This window comes from Protopterus annectens, chromosome 9.part0, assembly GCF_019279795.1.
Source record: "Protopterus annectens isolate FY-2018-M chromosome 9.part0, PAN1.0, whole genome shotgun sequence".
NCBI lineage: Eukaryota > Metazoa > Chordata > Ceratodontiformes > Protopteridae > Protopterus > Protopterus annectens.
This window is the reverse complement of record NC_056743.1, coordinates 1,912,579,497-1,912,605,179: the sequence shown is the minus strand read 5'-3', so window position 1 is coordinate 1,912,605,179 and position 25,683 is coordinate 1,912,579,497. Positions and strand designations below refer to the sequence as shown.

Genomic DNA, 25,683 nt, shown 5'->3' with positions numbered 1-25,683 from the left:
TGTAGAGATGGCATAGTGGTACTGTTAATGCTGTAATATGGTACAGAATGCAGAGATGGTACGGTGCTACTGTCAGTGCTGTAGTATGGCACTGACAGTGTAGAGATGGCATAGTGGTACTGTTAATGCTGTAATATGGTACAGAATGCAGAGATGGTACGGTGCTACTGTCAGTGCTGTAGTATGGCACTGACAGTGTAGAGATGGCATAGTGGCACTGTTAACGCTGTAATATGGTACAGAATGCAGAGATGGTACGGTGCTACTGTCAGTGCTGTAGTATGGCACTGACAGTGTAGAGATGGCATAGTGGTACTGTTAACGCTGTAATATGGTACAGAATGTAGAGATGGTACGGTGCTACTGTCAGTGCTGTAGTATGGCACTGACAGTGTAGAGATGGCATAGTGGTACTGTTAATGCTGTAATATGGTACAGAATGTAGAGATGGTACGGTGCTACTGTCAGTGCTGTAGTATGGCACTGACAGTGTAGAGATGGCATAGTGGTACTGTTAATGCTGTAATATGGTACAGAGTGTAGAGAAGGTACAATGGTACTATGGTACTGGCAGTTCAATAATATGGCACTAACAGTGCAGAGGTGGTACAGTGGTACTGTCAGTGCTGTAATATGGCACTAACAGTGTACAGATGACATGGTTGTATGGCAATGCTGTAATATGATGCTAATAGTGTGTAGAGATGGTATGGTGGCACTGTCAGTGTTGTAATATTGCACATAGTGTAGAGGTGGTGCAGTGGTACTATCAGTGCTGTAATACGACACTATGTGTTGAGCTGGCACTGTCAGTGGTGTAATATGGCACTAAGTGTACAGATGACACAGTGGTACTGTTAATGCTGTAATATGGTTCAGAGCATAGAGAAGGTATGATGGTATTGTTAGTGCTGTAATACAGCACAAAGGGTGTAGAGATGGTACAGTGGTACTGTTAGTGCTATTCTATGGCACTGAAACTGTAGAGATTGCATGGTGGTACTGGCAGTGCTGTTCTATGGCACTGACAGTGTAGAGATGATATGGTGGTACTATCAGTGCTGTTCTATGGTACTGAGAGTGTAGAAATAGTACTGTGGTACTATCAGTGCTGTTCTATGGCAATGACAGTGTAGCGATGGTATGGTGGTACTATCAGGGCTGTTCTATGGCACTGACAGTGTAGAGATGATATGGTGGCACTACCAGTGCTGTTCTATGGTACTGAGAGTGTAGAGATGGTACTGTGGTACTGTCAGTGGTGTAATATGGCACTGAGTGCAGAGATGGTATGGTGGTACTGTACCATATGTTAGTGCAGTACTTAAAATTAAATAGACAGTATGGAGGAAAAGTGGCAGTGTACGTCGCAATGTGGCATACCAATGACAGAATTTAAATAGCATGGTAAATTGATGTTAGTGTACTACAGGCTTTGTATGACAGCAAGAGAATACGGATGGCATGGTGGTACAGTAATGCTGTTAAACAAGGGTATAGTGCAGAATGACAACACACTGATAACATGGGAGCAGTTTGGCACAGTAACACGTAATGTGTCATAGCAGTGACAATATGTGCACAGTATGGAAGCAGTTTGGTAGTGTACCACCGACACTGCATCACAGCAGTAAAACTACAAGATTAATATGGAAGCAGTTTGGCACTGTGCCACAACAGTGACAGTATATGGAAGCACTTTGGCACTGTGCCACAGGAAAAACAATATGTACATAGTATGGAAGCAGTCTGACAATGTACCACTGACACTATGCCATAGCAGTGACAGTATGTGCATATTATAGAAATAGTTTAGGAGTTTACCACTGACACTATGCAACAGATGTAGCAATATGTACAGAGTAATGAAGCAGAGTTGCAGTCCACCACTGATATTGTGACACAGCTGTGACAGTAAATCAATAGTGTGGTGTAGAGAGGCAGTGTACCACAGATACTGCCACTGTAGTGACAGCATAAGGATGATATGTTGGCTAAGTGTATCAGAGGTTCTGCTGTACAGCAAGAAGAGTGTATGGATTGCATGGTGGTGCAGTCTGAGTGCATTACATGTACATTGGCACAGTAATAGCAGTATACACAAAGTGCCAGTCTGCTATGGTCCCTGTGGTGCAACACTGTCAGCATACTATACCCTGACTTGGGAGTGGTACCTAGAGTACGCATAAGGCACAGTAGTCCAGTTACTAAGGAAAATAGGCACAAAGTTAAAAAGTTTAATTCTACAGATCTACAGTCAGAAACAGTGCTTCTACAAATGTCCATCACTCATTTTATGCTATGGGTACTTACATTGAAGCTGTAGGAGTTGTTCACCTTACTAAGGGCAAGTGTTTCATATTTTTCCTTTTGCTCCTATGATAAAAATGGCATTTGTAAGTTTAATGAAATCACAACTCATAAATAAAAGTCAGGTTTTGTACAAGCACATCATACTAAAATAAATTACTGAAATATATATGCTCATAAAGAAGTGCAACAGTCTAGTGCTAGACAACAAAGGTCTTCTACACAGCATACAGGTTTACTAGAGTATGTGAAACGTTACACAAAAACACATTTTCAGCACTGATGCGCCAAAGCTACAAAGTGAGAAAGGATGCACAAAAGTGGCAGTTTTTTTCAGAAAAGAAGTGAATTGTGAAAAAATATGCAAAACCAGTAGCAATGCTTTCTGAGGAAAATAAATGTAGCAGAGCTTTGAAACGCAAACCTGGTTCAAACACACACACACACACACACACACACACACACACACACACACACACAAGGGAGTTTAGAGTTTCACATGCTGTTTCCTCTTGTCAAAAGCAACAGTATCTTCAATTGGTTTAAACTCTGAAGTTACTCAGGCAACTTTACTTTGGAAAATGTTACATGGATTCAACATTTTCACAATGCAGGAAAAGAGTGGGTGATTTTAATTGTGATTTAAGAAATAATAAAAAAGGGGGTGGTGAAAACAGTGGGTGATTTTAATTGTGATTTAAGAAATAATAAAAAAGAGGGGGTGATGTTAAAAGTGTTAGAAGTGATACGTGGAAAGACACATTTGGGATAATAAACAGCCAGCATCTAGAAAAAGCAATTTAAGATTAGAGATAGTTTATTTTATTATTTAAGCAAGTTTGAAAATTACACAATAAGGAACAAAATATGCAAGGTGTTCAGATCATTTGGCAATCTGGATATAAATTCAAGAAACATAAGTATAAAAATAGGAAAATTAATTTAAAAATTAAACAAAAAGAATCAGATAAGGAAGGCACAAAAATAATTAGACAATTATGGAAAGATCGTGTAGGGATGAGAGAATTCGACAAGAACTCGACATTATGGTGGGTATGTTTCAAAGATAAACAATGTTATTTGGAATGGCAAAGTTTAAAGAGAAAAGAGGTGAAGTATAAAGTATTCAGAAATCTAGAAAGTAAGGAGTAAAAGGTAAACTAGGAAATATTCAGCTTAACATGGATGAAATACAAATACTGGGCATGCACACTTGGAAATGACAAAGCTAAGATGCAGCAATGGGAAGAAATAAGACAGCTGTGTTGTCATTTCCATGGGGATCTAAATTAAAGAGAGTAAAAAGAAGAGGTTTATACGTCAAGTTAGAAGGATGAGGGCTGTGTCTGATAAATCTGGTGGTTTATGCAGCAGTTACATTTATATACACTGTTGAGATGGATGAAGGAGGAAAATGGGTCCTTGATAAAAGAAAATACAAAAAATGGTGTATGATGACCAAATTTAAAAGGGAAAGAGGAGGTCTGAATCAGGAAATAAAGGAGTATGAAGAGTGGCAGAGGATGACAGCAAAACGTGGTACTAAGACTGGGGAAAATAAAGATAAGGGAGATAGAGGATGACAAAAAAACGTGGTACTAAGACTGGGGAAAATAAAGATAAGGGAGATAGAGGATGATAGGAAAACGTGGTACTAAGACTGGGGAAAATAAAGATAAGGGAGATAGAGGATGATAGCAAAACATGGTACTAAGACTGGGGAAATAAAGATAAGGGAGATAGAGGATGATAGGAAAACGTGGTACTAAGACTGGGGAAAATAAAGATAAGGGAGATAGAGGATGATAGCAAAACATGGTACTAAGACTGGGGAAATAAAGATAAGGGAGATAGAGGATGATAGCAAAACATGGTACTAAGACTGGGGAAATAAAGATAAGGGAGACAGAGGATGATAGCAAAACGTGGTACTAAGACTGGGGAAATAAAGATAAGGGAGACAGAGGATGATAGGAAAACGTGGTACTAAGACTGGGAAAATAAAGATAAGGGAGATAGAGGATGATAGGAAAATGTGGTACTAAGACTGGGGAAATAAAGATAAGGGAGATAGAGGATGATAGGAAAACATGGTACTAAGACTGGGGAAATAAAGATAAGGGAGATAGAGGATGATAGGAAAACGTGGTACTAAGACTGGGGAAATAAAGATAAGGGAGATAGAGGATGATAGGAAAACATGGTACTAAGACTGGGGAAATAAAGATAAGGGAGATAGAGGATGATAGCAAAACGTGGTACTAAGACTGGGGAAATAAAGATAAGGGAGATAGAGGATGATAGGAAAACATGGTACTAAGACTGGGGAAATAAAGATAAGGGAGATAGAGGATGATAGGAAAATGTGGTACTAAGACTGGGGAAAAAAAGATAAGGGAGATAGAGGATGATAGGCAAACGTGGTACTAAGACTGGGGAAATAAAGATAAGGGAGATAGAGGATGATAGCAAAACATGGTACTAAGACTGGGGAAATAAAGATAAGGGAGACAGAGGATGATAGCAAAACGTGGTACTAAGACTGGGAAAATAAAGATAAGGGAGATAGAGGATGATAGGAAAATGTGGTACTAAGACTGGGGAAATAAAGATAAGGGAGATAGAGGATGATAGGCAAACATGGTACTAAGACTGGGGAAATAAAGATAAGGGAGACAGAGGATGATAGGAAAACGTGGTACTAAGACTGGGGAAATAATGATAAGGGAGATAGAGGATGATAGCAAAACGTGGTACTAAGACTGGGGAAATAAAGATAAGGGAGATAGAGGATGATAGGAAAACATGGTACTAAGACTGGGGAAAATAAAGATAAGGGAGATAGAGGATGATAGGAAAAAGTACAGTTTTGTACCTACCATAAATGTAGATGTCCGAGAGGTATGCATCTGCAGTCCTAACAAATGGGTTGTCCTGCCTCAGGCAGCCATTCGGTCGGCCGGATTCCAAAGTCTGGGTCTGGCCTCGGCTGATGTCGCACTTCACCCGACGTCATAGCTGCAGTTTATCGGGTATAAAGGCATCAGCCGACGCCATTTTCCTCAGTGTTTCTTGCCCCAGATGCCAGGTGCCCTCTAGGAAGGCTAAATTTGGATAAATGCAAATGGCTCCAAACAGTAGAGAGCAAACAAAATAAGCATGTATATACATATATACAAACAAATACCCCATAATAGATTCCCCCAGCTAGCTATAAGATGGGCAAATACCCTAGGAGTACCACAGAGGGGAAGGAGGGTGGGTAATCCTGACTGCAGATGCATACCTCTCGGACATCTACATTTATGGTAGGTACAAAACTGTACTATGTCCTTCAAGGATGCATCTGCAGTCCTAACAAATGGGTAGAATACCATAGCCAAACTGGGGGTGGAGGCACTAAGATGCTTATGGTGTAGCTAAGATCCCTTGCAAAACAGCAGCTGCAAAACCTGCTCGGGATCTGGAGTATAAAGGTAGATTATAATGCTTGGCAAATGTATGCACGGAGCTCCAAGTAGCAGCTTCTAAAATGTCTTTGGTAGCCACTCCTCGTAGGAAAGCTGTAGTAGTGGCTGTAGCTCTTGTGGAGTGAGGTCTGATGTTTTCTGGAGTTGTCTTTCCATGAAATGAGTAACAAAATCTAATGCAATTTCCTATCCATTTTGAGATTGTCTGTTTTGAAATTGCTTTTCCTTCCATTCCTGTTGCATACGCTACCAGAAGCTGGTCAGTCTTTCTGTTGGTTTTGGTTCTGTCCAGATAATAGCGCAATTGCCTGTGCACATCCAATGTATGTAATAGTCTCTCCCCCCTGTTCTGTGGGTTGGGGAAGAATGTTGGCAAGTGGATTGATTGGTTCAATGATACCCTGGAGACCACTTCTGGCATAAAAGTAGGATTAGTTCTCAAGGACACTCTATCCTGATGGAAGTTAAGGAAGGGCTGTACTGCCATTAATGCCTGTAGTTCAGAAACCCTTCTTGCTGAAGTGATTGCAAGCAGGAAAGCAGTTTTCCAAGATAAGAACTGTAATTCTGCTGTTGCTGCTGGTTCGAAAGGGGGAAGTGTTAACTTTTCCAGCACAAAGTTAAGGTCCCATGTAGGCAAAGGTGGCTTCCTTGGAGGCTTTACATTTTTAATTCCTCTCAGAAACTGCCTGAGTAGAGGATGAGAGAATACTGGAGGATCCATGTTGTATTCTGCTGAAATTGCTGATGCATGAATCTTAATGGAGGAGTAAGACAGGCCATTGTGGAAAAGTTCTGCTAAGTATTCCAGGATGTTAGCTATGTTTGCTAATGATACATTTTCTCCTTTTGCTGTACTCCAAATGAGGTATCTTTTCCATCTGGCTGAATAAGTCTTCCTTGTGGAGGGTCTGCGAGCCTCCAGGATAATGTCTTTAACCCTCTGAGATAAGTCTGGGTTATTTTGCTTTATGTAATATTCCAAGCAGCTAGCTGCAGTGTTTTCAAGTTTGGATGTAGGATTTTGTAGTTGCTCTGTGTTAGCAGTAAAGGAACCAGAGGTAGAGGCCATGCGTGTGTCCGAGACATACTCCTCAGTAGCGGGTACCAATGCTGCCTCGGCCAGTCTGGAGCTATCAGGATGATCCTTGGGTGATCTTCTTTGATCTTCAGTAGCACTTTGTGCATCAAAGGAAGAGGTGGGAATGCATATGCTGTCAGGTTTTCCCAACTGAAGGATAGGGAGTCCACCTTCCAAGCAAGAGGGTGGTATGTCCTTGTGCAGAATTTCCTCAATTGGTGGTTGTGTGGGGATGCGAACAGGTCTATTTCTGGTAGTCCCCATTTCTTAGTAATGGTTTTGAAGATGTCTGGATGTAGCATCCATTCGTGGGCATCCATGGTAGTTCTGCTTAATGTGTCTGCTAGTGCATTTTCTTTTCCTGGCACAAATTTGGCCTGGAGTTGAATGTTGTGGTTCAGGGCCACATTCCACAGGTCCATTGCCATCCGGCATAGAGGATATGAGTGTGTGCCGCCCTGTTTGTTGATATACCACATGACTGTGGTGTTGTCCGTCCTTATCAGTAAATGACCTTGTTGAAGAAAAGGTCTGAATGTCTGAAGTGCCTGTTTCACTGCCAGCATCTCTTTTTGATTGATATGCAGGCTCAGCTGGTCTTGTGTCCATAGGCCTTGTATACACTTGTCCACCATGTGTGCCCCCCAGCCTAGGTCTGAGGTGTCCGTGGTGATAGTCTGGCTTGGGAGAGGTTTGTGGAAGGGTAGACCTCTGTTCAGCTGACAGGCCTGAGCCCACCACCGGAATTCTTGTTTCAGGCATGGAATTATTGGAATCTGGGCTTCTAGACTGTGCTTGTGTTGAGACCATAAATTTCTTAGGTACCATTGCAACTTTCTCATATGTAGCCTGGCATGTGGAATGAATATTATGCAGGATGCCATGTATCCGAGGGCTTGCAGGACTTTCCTTGCTGTAAGCTGGTTCTGCGTTGTTAATGCCATTAAATAGAGTGGTAGTTGCTTTTGCTTTTCTGCTGTGAGAAATTACATTTGCTTTGTTGTGTCCAGTTCTGCGCCCAAGAATGTTATCCTTTGGGATGGTGCCAGCCTTGACTTTTTCATGTTGACTGTGTATCCCAGGGCTTGCAGTAGTTGTATAACCTTTTCCAAATCTTTTGTTAATTTGGTCTTGTTGTCCGCTTGTATCAGGCAGTCATCCAGGTATGGGTAAATTTGAATTCCCTGAAGCCTGCAATGAGCAATTACTGATGCCAGGCATTTCGTGAATACTCTGGGCGCAGTAGATAAGCCAAAGGGCAATGCTGAGAATTGATAATGCTCTGATCCTGCAAGAAATCTGAGGTATCTTCTGCAATCTGGTCATATAGGGACGTGCAGGTATGCCTCCTTGAGATCTAGAGTCACCAGCCAAGACTCCTTGCCCAGCATGGGAAGAAGTTGCTGTAGGGTCAGCATTTTGAATTTTGGAACAATGAGATATGTGTTCAGAGCGGACAGGTCGAGAATAAGTCTCCATTGGTTTTCTTTTCTTGGAACCAGGAAAAGTCTGGAGTAAAATCCCTGCCCTTGTTCCATAGACGGTACCTTTTCTATAGCTCTCATCCTTAGTAGGTGGTTGATTTGTGCTAGAGCATTTGTTTTTTGGTTTGGTGGTAGGTTTGGCATTCCTCTCTTTTTTGGTAGAGTGTGGAAGTGAAACCTGTAGCCTTTGTCTATTGTCTGTAAAATCCATTTGTCTCCTGTAATGTAATGCCAGTTTACGGAAAATAAGGCAAGCTTTCCGCCTAAGGGTGCTTGCAGTTGTTCCCTGGTAGGCGGTATCAGAGTCAAGTCATTGTGTCTGTCCTGTTGGAGTGGTCGTAGCTGGATCTGTGGCAGTACCTCTCTGGTTGTTGGGCTGTCACTGACGTCCCCTGTAGGCACCTCTGGATTGACCTCTGCCTCTTGGGCGCCTATTTCTGCCTCTCTGTGCTCTGGAGGTATCTGGAAAGGACCAATTCTTCGAAGGCCAGTTTCTACTAAACCTCGGAGGCTGGACCTGTAAGAAATCCTTGACTGTTTGGACAGATTTTGCTTTTTCTTCCACCTTTTTTAGCACTTGCTGTGCAGGGGAACCAAACAAACTTTGTTTCTCCATGGGAGCATCTAGAAGCTTTGACTTTACATGGTCTGGTAGGGATTGCTCTTTTAACCAGGAATGCCTTCTCATCACTGTTCCAGTCATAGCTGATCTAAAGGAAGCCTCCAGTGCATCATAGCCACATTTTAAGGAATGATTACTGACCTGCTGAGTGTTATGTACCAAATCCTGAAGGGACTTACGGTCTATAGGTTCAGGAGAGGACAGTTTTTTATTGAGCTGGTCTAACAAAAATTCCTGATACTGAATCATGTGGAATTGACAGTTTAAGGCCCTAGCCGAAAGAGTAGCAGAAGTATAAACTTTTTTACCCCATCTCTCTAATGCTCTAGATTCTCTTTCAGAGGGAGGGGGGTTTTGGCAGAGGCAGCTGCTACAGCTTTGGGGCCCTGTGAAATGGTTTCAGGATCTGCAATAGGAGCCTTATACAAGTGAAAGTGTGTGTCCGGGACCCTGTAATATCTGTCGGGCTTGGCAGAGGCCGGGGGGATAGAGTCAGGGGCAGTACAAGCATCATTATAAGCATCATCAACAACTGTGAGTACTGAAGGAATGGCTAAAGGCCTATGCTGTGGTAAATGTAAAAAGGTCCTAAGCCTTTTCCTTGAATCTGAAAAATCCTGGCCCTGCCATTGAAAATGCTCTCTCATAGCATGTAAAGTTTCCCCAAAAGAAAATTCCTCTGGAGGAGAGGCAGAAGGAATGGAGTCTTCTGCATCGGAATCCTCATAAGGAGAATATGGGCCTTCTGGAGGACCTGTGTTGTCTGAATCATCCGAGGAATAGTCTGTAGAAACAGGATCCGGGGGCTCTGCTCTAGGCCTCTTCTCTGGAGGGGGTTGAGAGGCCCTGTCTGGGTGAGGATGGGAACCCCTAATCAAAGAAATGAGATCCTCAGCCAAGCTGAGCATTTGGGAACTGGAGGTAGGCCTGTGTGAGGGGGGTTTAGCAAGCAAGGCCTTAGAAGATTTAGCTGCTTTAGCCCTAGAAAAAGCCTTGATAGACATAGATGCAGGGGGCCTAGCAGCTCCACGTGCAGGAGTAGATATGTCTAAAGCAATAGTATCCTGGGAGCCTGCTACAGCAGGGGTAAGTTCAGTAGCGGATTCAGCCATGCTGTGTGAGGCCTCGGCTATCGGAGGCAAGCTTTCGGTCGAAGGAAGAACCGAGGACTCGGTTTCGGCCAAAACCGAGGCACTCGCGGTTGGCTTAACCGTGGTTTCGGCCGAAACCGCGGACCGCGAGTGTCGGTCCTTTTCCTTACGCTTTTTAGCTAATTGTGAAGTCGGAGTCTCCGACGGCATTTTGTAAGCAAAAGCGGGACCAAAAAACTCCTCTGCAAACTCCGACCGACGTCTAAGTGTCCGTCGGTTGAAGGAAGCACAGGCTAGACAAGCTGATACGTCGTGGTCTGGGCCTAAGCAAGGAAGGCAGTAAGAGTGGAAATCCTTATGAGGTATTTGTTTCCCACAAGTTAAACAATTATTTACTTTTTCTGACATCGGCTGAGGCAAGAAAGAGTCCCCAACGGGGTACTTAGCTTTTTAGAAGTCTTCGGCTAGTAGTAATCTCTGGATCTGACCGACCGGCACTTGCGAACAGCTTCTGCTTCGGGCACCGCGCGGCAAGAAAGACTCAGGAAAATGGCGTCGGCTGATGCCTTTATACCCGATAAACAGCAGCTATGACGTCGGGTGAAGTGCGACATCAGCCAAGGCCAGATCCAGACTTTGGAATCCGGCCGACCGAAGGGCTGCCTGAGGCAGGACAACCCATTTGTTAGGACTGCAGATGCATCCTTGAAGGACATCGTGGTACTAAGACTGGGGAAATAAAGATAAGGGAGACAGAGGATGATAGCAAAACATGGTACTAAGACTGGGGAAAATAAAGATAAGGGAGATAGAGGATGATAGGAAAACGTGGTACCAAGACTGGGGAAATAAAGATAAGGGAGATAGAGGATGATAGGAAAACATGGTACTAAGACTGGGGAAAATAAAGATAAGGGAGATAGAGGATGACAGCAAAACATGGTACTAAGACTGGGGAAAATAAAGATAAGGGAGATAGAGGATGACAGCAAAACATGGTACTAAGACTGGGGAAATAAAGATAAGGGAGATAGAGGATGATAGCAAAACGTGGTACTAAGACTGGGGAAAATAAAGATAAGGGAGATAGAGGATGATAGGAAAACGTGGTACTAAGACTGGGGAAATAAAGATAAGGGAGATAGAGGATGATAGGAAAACGTGGTACTAAGACTGGGGAAATAAAGATAAGGGAGATAGAGGATGATAGGAAAACGTGGTACTAAGACTGGGAAAATAAAGATAAGGGAGATAGAGGATGATAGGAAAACATGGTACTAAGACTGGGGAAATAAAGATAAGGGAGATAGAGGATGATAGGAAAACGTGGTACTAAGACTGGGGAAATAAAGATAAGGGAGACAGAGGATGATAGGAAAACGTGGTACTAAGACTGGGGAAATAAAGATAAGGGAGATAGAGGATGATAGGAAAACGTGGTACTAAGACTGGGAAAATAAAGATAAGGGAGATAGAGGATGATAGGAAAACGTGGTACTAAGACTGGGAAAATAAAGATAAGGGAGACAGAGGATGACAGAAAAACGTGGTACTAAGACTGGGGAAAATAAAGATAAGGGAGATAGAGGATGATAGGAAAACGTGGTACTAAGACTGGGGAAAATAAAGATAAGGGAGATAGAGGATGATAGGAAAACGTGGTACTAAGACTGGGAAAATAAAGATAAGGGAGATAGAGGATGATAGGAAAACATGGTACTAAGACTGGGGAAATAAAGATAAGGGAGATAGAGGATGATAGGAAAACGTGGTACTAAGACTGGGAAAATAAAGATAAGGGAGACAGAGGATGACAGAAAAACGTGGTACTAAGACTGGGGAAAATAAAGATAAGGGAGATAGAGGATGATAGGAAAACGTGGTACTAAGACTGGGGAAAATAAAGATAAGGGAGATAGAGGATGATAGGAAAACATGGCATTTGAACATAATGGAGAACTATTATTGTGTTTATCTATGAAAAGAATGGGGGAAGGAAAGATAAAAGATGCAAACATGAGAACAGAAAGGTCCAATAAGTACAGTGAATGTAGAGACTTCCTATGGAGATTATCAGTACAAAAATAACAGTGAAAGTGAATATGCCATATTAAAAACAGGAGAAAGAATATGACATTATTGTGCTAAAGTTGAAACAACAGGGGATGTTAATGGGAAAAGTTATGTGAAAACAATTACTTGGAAGAATGAAAAAATGGCAGACATAAATATGGATGTGTTGTAATATGGCTATTATAAAGGTTTGTTTGTCTTTCGGCTTTTCCCGGTTAGGGGTCGCCACAGCAGAACTCCGGTCTGCTAATGATTGGCAGTTGTTTTTTTTTTTTTTTTTATGGTGCTGTTTCCAGCCCGACGCCCAACTTTCAACGAAGGCACGCCCATTCAACGCATGTCTTTCGAACGCCCACTCAACTGCAAGGAGGACATGCAGACTCCACACAGAAGACACTCCCAACCCAAGCCAAGAATCGAACGGGAGAACCTCTTGCTGTGAAGCAACAAGAAAATATGAAAAAATGGATAAATAGGTGTTTTACATAGTGTGGACAATGTGGAATTAAAAATAATATAAAGCCAAACAGCAATGAGGAAATAATCCACTTTAATGACGGGTAAACGCAAACAACTGAGCGCTTTCGCCAAATGATGTGGCTTCTTCGGAGTTGATTTAATGCAATGTGGAATTAAAGACTGAATGAAATAACATTTAATGGAGAATGGGTACTGGCAGAAATATTAAAGAAAATATGATTTTGGTTATAGGGAAAAGGGTGGGGGGGTCATAAAATGGATGCAGATGAAAAAGAAATGCATGTATAGTATTATGTGAATGATGGAAAATGATTATAAAGAAAAAGAAATAATTATAAATAGTATATGTAAAAACTATTAAAAAAATTATGTCTTACCATAACGTTCCAGCTGTGTTGTAGAGCTTCACTAATCCTTGCCATTTATTTCATCTTGCGCCTTCCAAAACTCTAAAGCTAAGCTCTACCCATGATGCTCATCTGTAAATTACCTCAGATCGAGTTTGCCCATAACAGTGACAGACAGATAAAAGCAATAAATAAGAGGCCATATCTGATTCTGTAGGGTATATATCACCACATCGAATGGTGATACATTCGAACACCCTTTGTTCGAACTGAAAAGCCCGAAAGCCCTAAACCGCAAGTTACGGAACATCAATTTTTTCACCAGGGGAAAAAATCGGTGGGCTGTCTTCGGGGCTTTGCTATTTCCTCCACTGTAGTGCGATCTCGGAGTTGATATATTTAAGTAGGGGTGTGGTGGGCAAAGCCGCCACTTCAGTTTGTTTTAAAGTTCTGATTTTTTTCCCCCCCCACGGAGTAGCAATTTTTTTCCCTGGGAAAAAAATCGTTGTTCGTGAGTTCGCTGTTTAGGGTTTTTGGACTTTTAGGTTCGAACAAAGGGTGTTCGAACTTATCACCATTCGATGTGGTGATATAGACCCGATTCTGTATTATGAAGCCAGGCTTTAAGGAATATTCGTCCCACTAAGAATCTTAGGTAGGGAGGAAGGAGTGGGGAAATGTCAAGGATTAGTGAAGACCGACAACACAGATGGAACGTTATGGTAAGATGTAACTTCTTTATCTGATGTTGTCAATCTTCACATCATCCTTGACTGTGGGACAGAGTCCCTAGCTACCTGAATACTGGGAGGTCTCATGGAAGAATATTCTGGAGCACCATCGACTTGAATGATGCATGTCCCCTAGAGACCTGGTCCAGTTTGTAATTAGGAATAAAGGTATGAGATGATGTCCATGTAGCTGCTGCACAAATGTCATCTAATGGAGCTCTGGCATGAAAAACTTCAGAAGCTGCTATAGCTCTCATTGAATGAGCTCTCACAGGACATTGTGGTTGAAGTCCGTTTGAATTATAAACGAACGTAATACAATCCCCAAGCCATTTAGCTATAGCAACCTTATAAAGTGGGTCACCCAGAGAAAGTGATGAAAATGCAACAAACAATTGGTCTGACTTCCTGATAACTTTTGTTCTGTTAAGGTAAAAATGTAATTGTCTGTGGACATCTAGTAAATGTAGACAGTACTTTCCCTTACTGCAGAAATTAGGGAAAAAGACTGGTAGATGCAAAGTTTGACTGCTATTAGATTCTGAAACAACCTTCAGCAAAAAGAAAGGATTAGTTCAAGACAAACCCTGTCCTTGTGAAATATTAAATAGAGGAGCTTGCAGGACAAAGCTTGAATTTCTGATACTCATCTGGCAAAAGTGATAGCTACTTGTTGTTTTCTTTCTGCTTTTCCTTGTTAGGGGCCGCCACAGCGGAACTCCGGTCCGCTAACGACTTGCAGTAGAATTTTACGGTGCAGAGGTGCCAGCCCGACGCCCAACCTTCAACAAAGGCACGCCCAGTCACACATGTCTTTTGAACACCACTCGACTGTGGGGAGGACATACAGACTCCACACAGAAGGCACTCCAGCCAAGAATCGAACGAGAGAGCCTCTTGCTGTGAGGCGACAATGCTACCGCTGCACCACCGCGGCTTAACCTGATAGTTACTAAAAACACAATCTTTCAGGTCACAAAACTGAAGTCACAAGTAGATGAAGGTTCACATGGGAATAAAATGAGACACTGTCGGACCAAAGGTAGATCTCATCGAGCACTGGGGGCTTTAAAGGGGGCTTTAGCATAAGGGTTCCTTTCAAGCAGGCCTTGCACAGTTTATATGAAATCAGTGAAGACCCATCAAAACCAACATGGAAGTTGGATATTCCAGCAAGATGGAAGCTGAAGAGCCAGACTGATAAAGACAGATCAGAAATTCTAAAACGTTATCCACAGGAGTTGTGTAAGCATCAATATTAGTGTCAAGAGCCCATAAGGCAAATGTTTCCCATTTACTATGGTAAAGTTTTCTAGTTGAAAAGGCTTGTGATGAACTAGAATGATTTGTTGGACTGGTGATTTAAGAGAAGAAAGCCTGGCAATCATGGAAAGTGGAGAAGCCACTCAGTGAGCTTGAGATGCTGGAGATTGGGATGAATCATTCCTTCTGGGTGAAATAGAAGATCTGGACCTGGGTCCAGAATCCAAGGTTTCCGAAGTAGATGAGACCAAAAGAAGGGAAACCACACCTATCAAATCCAGAACAGGGCAATGAGGATTACCGTGTTCTTCGACCTCTTGGCTTTCTTTAGAAACTGAGATTTCAGAGGCGTCAGAGAAAAGGCATACAGAAGACGGTGGTGTGGGGGGGCAAACATGAAGAACAGCATCTCTGGGTGACTTCCCCAAAGGGGGGATTAGGGCAAAGTAACTGCTGCATTTGTTCAGGGGGGACACAAACAGGTCACAGCAAGGTTGGCCGCAGTGCTGGAAGATCTTTCTGACCACTGTCGGAATGAGAGAGCACTCATGAGGCATCATGATAGTTCTGCTCAGTTTGTCCACTATCACGTTGGAGTTCCCCGGAATGTGCACTGTTGTTAAAAAGTGGTTGAAGAAAATTGTCCATTGCCAAACTCTGAGGGCTTCTCAACAAAGTGGGTAAGATTTGGTTCCTCCCGTGTTTGTTGATATACCAGACTACTGACATGTTGTCCATCTGAATTGCCAGTTTTCCCAAGAGGAGGGCATCCTGAAATGCTTGCAACGCTAAGGGCACTGCCTTCATCTCTAGAACACTGATGTGCAAATTGGCCTTAATTTGGGACCAAGTACCTTGGACTGCCCTTCCCAGATAATGCCCCCCCCATCTGGGAAGCATCCGTGGTCACTATGGCTTTGGGCTGCAGAAGAAGGAATGGGCAGCCTGAAAGGATCTCATTGGAATGGAGCTACCAAGACAGGTCTTGTTTGCAACAATTGGTGATCAAGTTGTGATGGGACATCGGTTGATTCAGTAATGACCATTGGGAAGCTATTGAAGAATCCACATGTGACATCTGGCCAAGGGAACTAAGGTAATAGAGGCCGCCATCGACCCTAGTGCCTGTAGAATGAGCCTTGCTGGAACACTTCTGTTCTGATAAATGTGGTTTACCTGTGACCTCGTTTTCTGGAATCTTTCTAATGGGAGTGATGCTATTCCGTGTGACCATGTTTAATAGGGCTCGAATCAATTCCAGCTGTTGAGTGGGTTCCAGATGTGGCGTTTTGTAATTTACTGTGATATCTAAGATGAAGGGTGAAATCTCTTGCTCTTACAAGTTGATGCTGGCTGGTAGCGGTAAGGAGTCATTCACTGAGATATGGAAAAACTCGAAACCCTTGCAGTCTGAGATAAGCTGTTACCACTGCCATGCATTTGGTGAACACCCTGGGGGCTGTGGCAAGACCAAAGGGCAGTGCTCTGAACTGATAGTGACTGGCTCCCAGCCTAAAACACAGGAATCTTCTGCAATGTTTGTCTGTTTTTATGTGATAATACACATCCTACGATCTACAGGGAACATCCAATTGTCTTTTTCCAAGAACCGAAGTATTGACTGTACCAAGACCATACAGGATTTTGTTTGTTGAACTGACTTGTTGAACTGGCCGAGATCCAAAATGGGTCTCTAGTCCCCTGTCTTTTTGGCACTAAAAAGAATATTGAGTAAAATCTGGATACTTTCTGGTCTGGGGGGAGGGGGGAAGACTTCATGGATGACACTTTTGTCGAGCATTTTTTTGAATCTCTACAACTGCTGCCTCCCTGTGACTGGGTGGAACATCTAAGGAGTCTTTTTTGTGTTTTCAAATTGGTTGTGAGGGGAATGACGCAACCTCTGGAAATGATCCCCTGCACCCATTTATCTGTAGTCATTTGCAACCGGGCAGATTGGTGCAGGGATAATAGTCTCCTGACTGCCTCCAGAGGAAAGCAATTGGGCCTTTGTTCAGGAGTGCTGGTAGGAGTTACCAGAGAAAGAATCTCAGGAGCCTTGGTTCTGCAGCCCATTTCTGCCTCTAGAATGGCGGCTTCCATTGTTACCTACCCCTCTGCACCAGAAGAAGTCCATGTCACGCGAGTCCTGGAAAGGCCCGTGGGACTTTTTGAACCATGGCCTCCCACTTCTCTGGTTCCTAGAGTAAGGCCATCGGGGAGAGGAGACGTGTACACCCACAGAAGGAAGTGTCTTCCCATCTTTCCCACATGTGGCTAGTGTGTCTTTCACTTTGGGTCCCAACAGGGATGATACATCAGTGTTGACAAATGAAGATTTAAATGGCTCCACAAAGTCACATAAGCGTATCCAGGCAGGTCTCCTAACGGCCTGAACTGCTGCTCTTGTTGTCCCTTTAGCTGTGTGAGCAAGAAGCCTCATGGACGAGTTGGCAATCGATTCAAGGGTGGTGAGCTGAGAAGTAATTTTGTCCCGAACCCCTTGATCTACTGTTGCTGCGATACTATCTGAAAGTTCTTTGACTAGATCTCTCTGCAAGCTGGTGAAGTGTGCCATGTAATTCAAAGACCTGAGAGCGAAGGTCAATGAAGTGTAAATGCTCTTCCCAAATCTAGCCATAGTCTTAGATTCCTTGTTAGGAGGATGGATAGCAGGACACTCTTCGGCAAGGTCCTTCTTTGTGACTGCTACTATCACAATGGCATCCACTGGGATACCCTTGGCCCAATGTTGTTGTTCATCCTTAGGGGCAGACAGAATTCTGTCAGGTCTCGGGGATCGGTTCAATAAAGTCCAGAATATTCCAGGCCCATTGAGCTCGTAAGTGGGCAGAGAAATCCAGGAGGTAGAGGACTGAACATGAAAAGCTTCCAGGTAAAAAGATTCCTCTGAGGAAGGCTGAAGGGAGGTCCAGCCACCCCTCTGCTTCAGGAGTTCTTGGATGTCCCTGAAGGCATCATCATCGTCAGGGGGTGACTTTGGGGAACCTTCCCCTGGATCAAAATAAGTGTCCTCTGTGAAAGACTCTTCAGGGAATCCTAAGTGCTTCCTCTTGCACTTTTTCTTTGCAGGTACTTCCTCGCTGAGATGGTCTGGGAAGTATCCAAAGAGGAATCCACCAAGGTAGGTCATTCCTGAGGCTTTTGTACCCCCGTCCCAAAGATGAGACTGGAGGATGCTCCGGTCGAGGAGATCAGGATGATACTTGGTCCAACAAGGGTGGCAAGGACTGTGTGTCCACTATGGACAAAGCCTTCTCTATGATTCAAAAGGCTGCCCCCTCCCCACAGAGGGATGGGAGCCTGGAATTGAAAGAGACTCCTTTGGAACTATGGTCTCACCCCGAACCAAGGAAGCCACCTGTGAAGCAGAAACCTGGGTTGAGCTTACAAATACTAAGGCACCGAGGGGTACGGATGGCTCAGAAAAAATCAACGCTGAACCCTAACCCTCGGAACCAGCAATGAAGCTTAGACCCCGGGAGGTCTCCAGATCCAACAAACCAGAAGGGCTCAAGGCGATCCTCGGTTTTGGAGAAGAAATTCTAGTCAGCAATGAAACAGCAGGAGCTGGGTAGGTTAGTGCCAGGGGCTCCAAAGGCCCAGTAGGAGTTGGAGGAGCAATCTGTCAATGTCGATGCAGGACTGGTTCCAGTACCAAGTTAACTTAGAACTGAAGGTGGATGCAATCTCCTCTGTCAGGAGCTGATCATCCAGTCTCAGTGTCAGATTCTGAAAGACTCTTAGTGGATCAAATGGATGCAACCGAAGGAGACCTGGGAGGTCTTGGTTCCATGAATGGACTGGGTGGCCTATGAGCAAATGGATACACTGAGGGCGAATATGTGGTCCTTGGTACGGTTATAATAGTAGACTGCTTCAGTACCACTGAAACCACTGGTACCGAAGCTCCCAATGTCTGTTACGAAGATTTTGTTGAGGTGGAATCATCCTTGGCCATTGGTGCCGAAGAAGCTGTCGACATCAAAGGTTGTCTGGTCAATTATGACAGCGGTTCCCAGGAACTTTTCGGAATCGAATGAGATCTTTTTTTAGGTTTGGAAGAGGACAAAGGATGATGACCTGGCTTCAGCTCTTGGAGCAGAAATAGCCTTTTCAAACTCTCCTTTCAAAAGCCCTTTTAAAATTAACTTGTTTTTCTGCTCAGTTAAAGTTCTGGTGGAGAAACCATGACAGATTGCCAGTCCTCCTGGAGGTGGACTGCGCCAAGGCAGTATACACAAAAAAAATTCCTATCAGAATTGGGCATTTTTTTTCACACTTCTGGCACCTCTTGAAGCCAGAGGTGCCCTTAGAAGTCTTGTCAGCCATGCTAGGAAGAAAAAGGGGCCTAGCACATGAAAACACACAAATACACTGAGGAAAGGCAAGTGAGAACTCAAAAAAAGTCTCCTCCTCTTCTTAAAAAAAAAACAGAAAAAAAAAAAAGGAAAGGAAGAAAATTAGCAGCAATAGTAATTAAGAGAATGCCGTAACAGTAATTTAAAGGGAAAGATAGTACCAACAATGGTACGGAAAAAGGCTATCCAATGGTAGAAAGGAAAAGAGAGGAAAGACACTTAAATAATAGACAGACGAAAGGAAGAATTAAGAAATTTATAGAAAAAATGAAATACGGGAAAAACAATTACTGAAACACAGCCAAAGCTTGAGAGATAGGTCATATGCGTCTGACAACAAAGTGGCAAATGAGATCTGAGGTAATTTAGAGAGGAGCATCATGGGTAGAGCCTAGCTCAAAAGGTTTGGAAGGCTCGAGCTGAAATAAAAGGCTGAGTCAGTTCTGAGGCTCAGAATGAACCAAGCCCACAGTCAAAGATGACGTGAAGACTGACATCATCAGATTAAGGTATTTAATAATGGATCCCAATTCTGCCACCTCCTTTGACAACATAGCAACCCAATTTAATAAATACTTAACTGACACTATCCAGTCCCTTGGAAATTCTCTTAACATTCCCAATGATCCTGCCACTTCTACCCCTCACCTCAGCAGCGCCTCACAAAGGTGCCCCAACCAGTTCAAGTTACAACCAGTGTCTGTAGCTACCACAAAAAACTACTCCATAAACTCAAACCGACCACACTAGCTGCTGACTACCTCCCAGCCAACTTTCTGTAAATTGCAGCAGATGCCATTGCACACCCTGTAGCCATACTCATAAATAGAACTTTATCACAGGGCTTGGTATCCACCTTTTCGAAGATCTCCCATATCATTCCTTTACACAAAGGAGGCAATTCCACAGAATCTACTAATTATTCTCCAAACGCCATCCTGTCACCCTTATCCAAAATCCTTCAGAGTCATCCATACTCAACAAATGGATTACCTCCTCACACAATCTCATATCAAACACACAACACAGTTTTCGCCCCGACCACAGCACTTCCACAGCCCTAATGGCCTTCCCAAATACAGTTAACCACTTCAGAAACCGTGCTCTTTATGTCTCTTGCCATATTTCTGGATTTATCCAAGGCCTTTGATATGGTAAATCACAATAAACGACTCAACATGCTCTCCTCCTTCAACTTTTGTAGCTCTTCTATCACTTGGTTTCAAAGCTGTCAGCCCATCAGCAGGCTGTATGGTGGCAAAACCACCTCTCATCTCCCAGTGTCCCTAGGGGTCCCTCAAGGCTCCATGCTAGGACCTCTACTCTTCTCCTTATTCATCAAACATCTCTCTCTTCCTGTGTCCCTAGGGGTCCCTCAAGGCTCCATCCTAGGACCTCTACTCTTCTCCTTATTCACAAACCATCTCTCTCCCTGTGTCCCTAGGGGTCCCTCAAGGCTCCATCCTAGGACCTCTAGTCTTCTCCTTATTCATCAATCATCTCTCTCCCTGTGTCCCTAGGGGTCCCTCAAGGCTCCATCCTAGGACCTCTACTCTTCTCCTTATTCATCAATCATCTCTCTCCCTGTGTCCCTAGGGGTCCCTCAAGGCTCCATCCTAGGACCTCTACTCTTCTCCTTATTCATCAATCATCTCTCTCCGTGTCCCTAGGGGTCCCTCAAGGCTCCATCCTAGAACCTCTACTCTTCTCCTTATTCATAAACCATCTCCACACCTCCACTCTTCATGCATATGTTGTACAATATGACTCTACACTAATATGTGCATCCCCCTCATTATTACACTCCAACACCATAACCCAGGAATCTTTCGTAGCTGTAGAAGCATGGCTCACCAACTCCAAACTGATACCCAATAAAATTAAACTCCCAGTCTTCCACCCAACAAGATCTCCCTCATCTCTTGCTTCCTTTACCACTGAAGCCAAGAACAAAAACTACAGTTGTGTACACTTACCATAAATGTAGATGTTGGAGTGTATTCACTGTTGCAGTCATCTCATTCGGGTTATCCCTGCCAGGGCAGCCCTAGGCCGGCCCAAATACCAGAGGCTTAGTATTTCTTTGTCGGTTGCTGTCGCATCAGGACAGACGTCAGGTTGTCAGTAGTATAAAGTAAGGCAGCTGACACCATTACATTAATTTTTCCTTGCCCTAACCTGTCAGGAGCCCCCAAGTAGGAACCCGGTTCTGGTGGAAGAACCCCCACCAGTAAAAGGTAAATACCAATATGTCCCTTGTAAGGAAAGAGAAGAAAGGAGGATGGAGGGAGGGAAACCAGGACTGTAACAGTGAATACACTCTAACATCTACATTTATAAGTGTACACAACTGTACTATGTTCTTCGTGTTTCACTGCTGCAGTCATCACATTTGGGTTGATTTCCAAAGCTGAGGAAATGGTGGAGGCAGTGAAGGAAACTAGGGGCTGGCTAGGATGCCCTGCAAGACTGCAGAGGCAAACCTTGCCATGGATTTGGGGAAGAGAGGCAGTTGGTAATGCTTGGTAAAAGTGTGAACAGATGTCCAGGTGGCAGCCTCCAGGATGTCCCTGGTGGAGACTCCTCTGAGGAAAGCTGTAGAGGTGGTGGCTGCTCTCATGGAGTAAGTCCTGACCCCCTTGGGGGAGACTTTCCATGTTGGTTGTTGCAGAAATGGATGCAGTATGCTATCCATTTGGAAATGGTTTGTTTGGAGATGGCTTTGCCTTCTGCCCCTGTAGCAAAGCTAACCAGAAATTGTTCAGACTTTCTGAAGGATTTAGTCCTGTCTAGATAGAATCTGAGCTGTCTATGCACATCTAGAGTGTATAGGATCCTTTCCCCCTTGAACTGGAGATTAGGAAAAAAGGTGGGCAAATGAATAGATTGGGTGAGAGCCACACTGGACACCACACCTTGGGCATGAAAGATGGGTTAGTTCTGAGGGATACCGTGTCAGCATAGAAGATGATGAAGGGTTCTACAGCCATGAGTGCTTGCAGATCGGAAACTCTTCAGTCTGAAGTGATGGCCAGAAAGAAAGCTGTCTTCCAGGATAGAAATTTTAGCTCTGCAGAAGAAGCTGGTTCAAAAGGGTGCAGGGTGAGCTTTTCTAACTCAGAGTTAAGGTCCCAAGCTGGGGTTGCTACTCTTCTGGGTGGCCTTAAGTTGCTATCCACTCTTAGGAATGGCTGGATCAAAGGGTGTGAGAAAAGGGGCTGCTCAGTGGGGAAATGAGCAGAGATACCAGAGGCATACATTTTTATAAAGCAGAAAGAGAGGCCACTGTGTAGTAGGTCAACTAAGTAATCTAGGATGAGAGGGAGGGAGGGCTGTGACGTATTGGCTCCCTTAGCTTGGATCCAGGTGCAGAACCTTTTCCATTTGTCAGCATAAGACTTTTTAGTGCTAAGGCATCTGGCCTCACATACAACACCTATAACCTGTTTACTGAGGTTGGCAGATTGATCTGGGGTTAGGGAATAAGACAAGCTGCCAAACTGAGTGTCTGCAATTGGAGTTGCATGAATTCCCCTTCCCTCTGGGTCATAAAGTTTGGGATCTGAACAAGATGCCATGGAGGTAGCAGGGACAGGCTGCACAGCAAGGGGTACCAGTGCTGCCAGGGCCAGTCTGGAGCTATAAGAATGGTCCTTGGTTTTTCCTCCCTTATTTTGAGCAGCACCCTGGGGATGAGAGGTAGGGGAGGAAAGGCATAGACCAATAGATTGACTCAAGGGAAGGACAGGGCATCCACTTTCCAAGCCATGCAGTGATGCTCCCTGGTACAGAATTTGCTGAGCTGATGGTTGGTGTGGGAAAGAGACTGACCTTCAGGGTTCCCAATTTCTGAGTTATTAGAATGAAGATTCTTCTGTTGAGCTGTCATTTGTGTGGGTCCAGAAGATTTCTGCTTAATTGGTCTGCCAAAGAGTTGAAAGAACCTGATAGGAATTGTGCTAACAGGTGTGGTTGCATGGCAGAGGTTGTGTGCCAAATGGTCATTGCCAGCCTGCATAGAGGGTAGGAGTGAGTCCCTCCCTGCTTGTTGATATACCACATCACAGTGGTGTTGTCTATTTTGATCAGGAGAGCCCCTGGGGGGGAAAGGGGCTTAAAAGCTATCAAGGCATGCTGGACAGCCATCATCACATTTTGGTTGATGTGCAAGTGGATTTGCTGTGAGCTCCTTTGGCCCTGTATGCACCTCGTGTCCAGGTGTGCACCCCAAGCATAGTCTGAAGCGTCTGTGGTGATAGTCTGGGTCGGGGGGGTGGTGAGAAAGGTAGACCCTTGTTGTGGGAGCATCCTGTTGCCCACCAAAGAAAATCTTTTCCAAGGCAAGGAATTATAGGTATAAGAGTCTCCAGGTCTTGATAGTGCTGACACCTAAGGCTTTTTGGGTACCAGTGAAGATTCCTCGTATGCAGTCTGGCATACAGAATGGGTAGTATTCAACATACTATGAACCCCAGAACCTGCAGGACCTTCCTTGAAGATAACTGGGGTCTGCTGGCTAGTTGAGAGAAGCAGGCTGTCAGGAAAATTTGTTTTTCTGGTGTAAAAAATGTCATCTGGGATGCTGTGTCCAGGCATGCTCCCTGGAAGATCATCCTTTGGGTGGGCACCTGTTTGTATTTCTTTTCACTGATTGTGTACCCTAGGGAGGTTAGTAGGGACTTTACAAGAGCCAGGTGCTGGAGCAGCTTTCCCTGCCTGTCTACCTGAATAAGGCAGCCGACTAGGTATGGGTAAATCTGGATATCCCTTTGTCTGTAAAAGGCAATGGCCAGAGCCAGACACTTTGTGAAAACTCTGGGAGCAGTAGATAAGCCAAAGGGAAGCGCACAAAACTGAAAGCGCTGAGATCCTGCCCTGAAACAGAGATATTTCCTGCATGATTCCCTGATAGGAATGTGGAGGTAGGCCTCTTTTAGATCTAGAGTTGCTAGCCAAGCGTCCTTTGAAAGCATGGGTAGAAGCTGCTGGAAGGTGAGAATTTTGAATTTTGGGATCACCAGGAAGGTGTTTAGAATGGAAAGATCGAGGATGGGGACCACGTACCCTCTTTCATGGACACCAGAAAAAGTCTGGAGTAGAAACCTTTTGCCTATCTGTTCTGCAGAAACATGCTCTACTGCCCTCATAGAAAGCAGGGAAAGGATTTGCATTTGAGCCTCTGCCCACCGGTTTTGGAGGTAGATTTGGGAACCCTTTTGGGGTTGGAAGGAAAATTTGTATCCCTGAGACACAATGTTCAGAACCCAGTGGTCGTTGATAATGGTGGTCCAGGTGCTTGAGTGAAAGGAGAGTTTTCCTCCTAGGGGTAAGTGAAGGTGGGCAGAGGGAGGTGAGTCATTGTGAGTTCTTACCATAAGGGGGTGGCTTAGAACTCCCTGGTTTTGAAGTGGAGATAGTCCACTGCTTAGATCTTTGTTTTACCTGGGCTGCTGTCTCTGGGGTCTGGTTCCCGGGGGCCTGGGCTGGACTGGCTTAGTGGGAGCAGGAATGGACCAGTGCTTGGTGGGACAATGCCTGCTGAACGTGGATGGCTGGAACTGTAAGAAATCCTTAACTGTCTGCATAGATTTTGCTTTTTCTTCCATTTTTTTAAGACCTCTTCTGCCTTAATGCCAAATAAGTTTTTGTGCAGGGGGACATCCAACAATTTAGATTTGACATGGTCTGGCAGGGGCTGTTCCTTAAGCCATGCATGTCTTCTAATGACAGATCCAGTAACTGCTGCCCTGCAAGAAGCTTCTAGGGCATCAAAACCACAGTGCAAGGTGTGTTTAGTTACTTGACTTGCAGAATGCATTAACTCCTGTAACTCTAGATTCTGCACAAGCAGGAAAGGAAGACATTTTTTGTTTGAGGAGTTCCAGGGTATGTTGCTGAAATTTTAGCATATGGAACTGACAATTTAGTGCCCTGATAGCAAGAGTAGCTGAGGTGTATAATTTTTTACCCCATCTGTCTAGTGCTCGGGAATCCCTATCTGAGGGGGTGGGATTCTTAGCAGAGGTTGCTTTAATCCCTTTAGAGCCTTGAGAAATTACCTCAAGATCAGCAGTAGGATTTTTAAAAAGAAATTTGTGCGAGTCAGGGACTCTCCAGTACCTGTCTGGGTGCTGGAGGGAGGGTGTCAAGAGTCAAGTTGAATTCCAGGAAAACATCCTCCACAACATCCACGACTGGGGGGGATGGCCAAGGATCTGTGCTGTGCAAGCTCTAAGAATTTCCTGAGTCTCTTATTAGACTGAGGGTAGACTTGACTCTCCCCACTGGAAATGCTCCCTTAAGGTATAAAGGGTTTCCCCAAAGGAAAAATCCTCTGGGGGAGAAGCTG

At 44.1% G+C, this 25,683-nt stretch overlaps 1 protein-coding gene across 1 annotated transcript in view; it reads right to left on the bottom strand.

The window, feature by feature from the left end:
- GPR108 (G protein-coupled receptor 108) overlaps positions 1–25,683 on the bottom strand; it is a 1,998,409-nt gene that overhangs the window by 1,307,460 nt on the left and 665,266 nt on the right. The window contains exon 7 of the mRNA XM_044082382.1: positions 2,314–2,376. Coding sequence (XP_043938317.1) covers positions 2,314–2,376 — 63 coding nt within the window. The remainder of the gene's footprint in view (positions 1–2,313; positions 2,377–25,683) is intronic.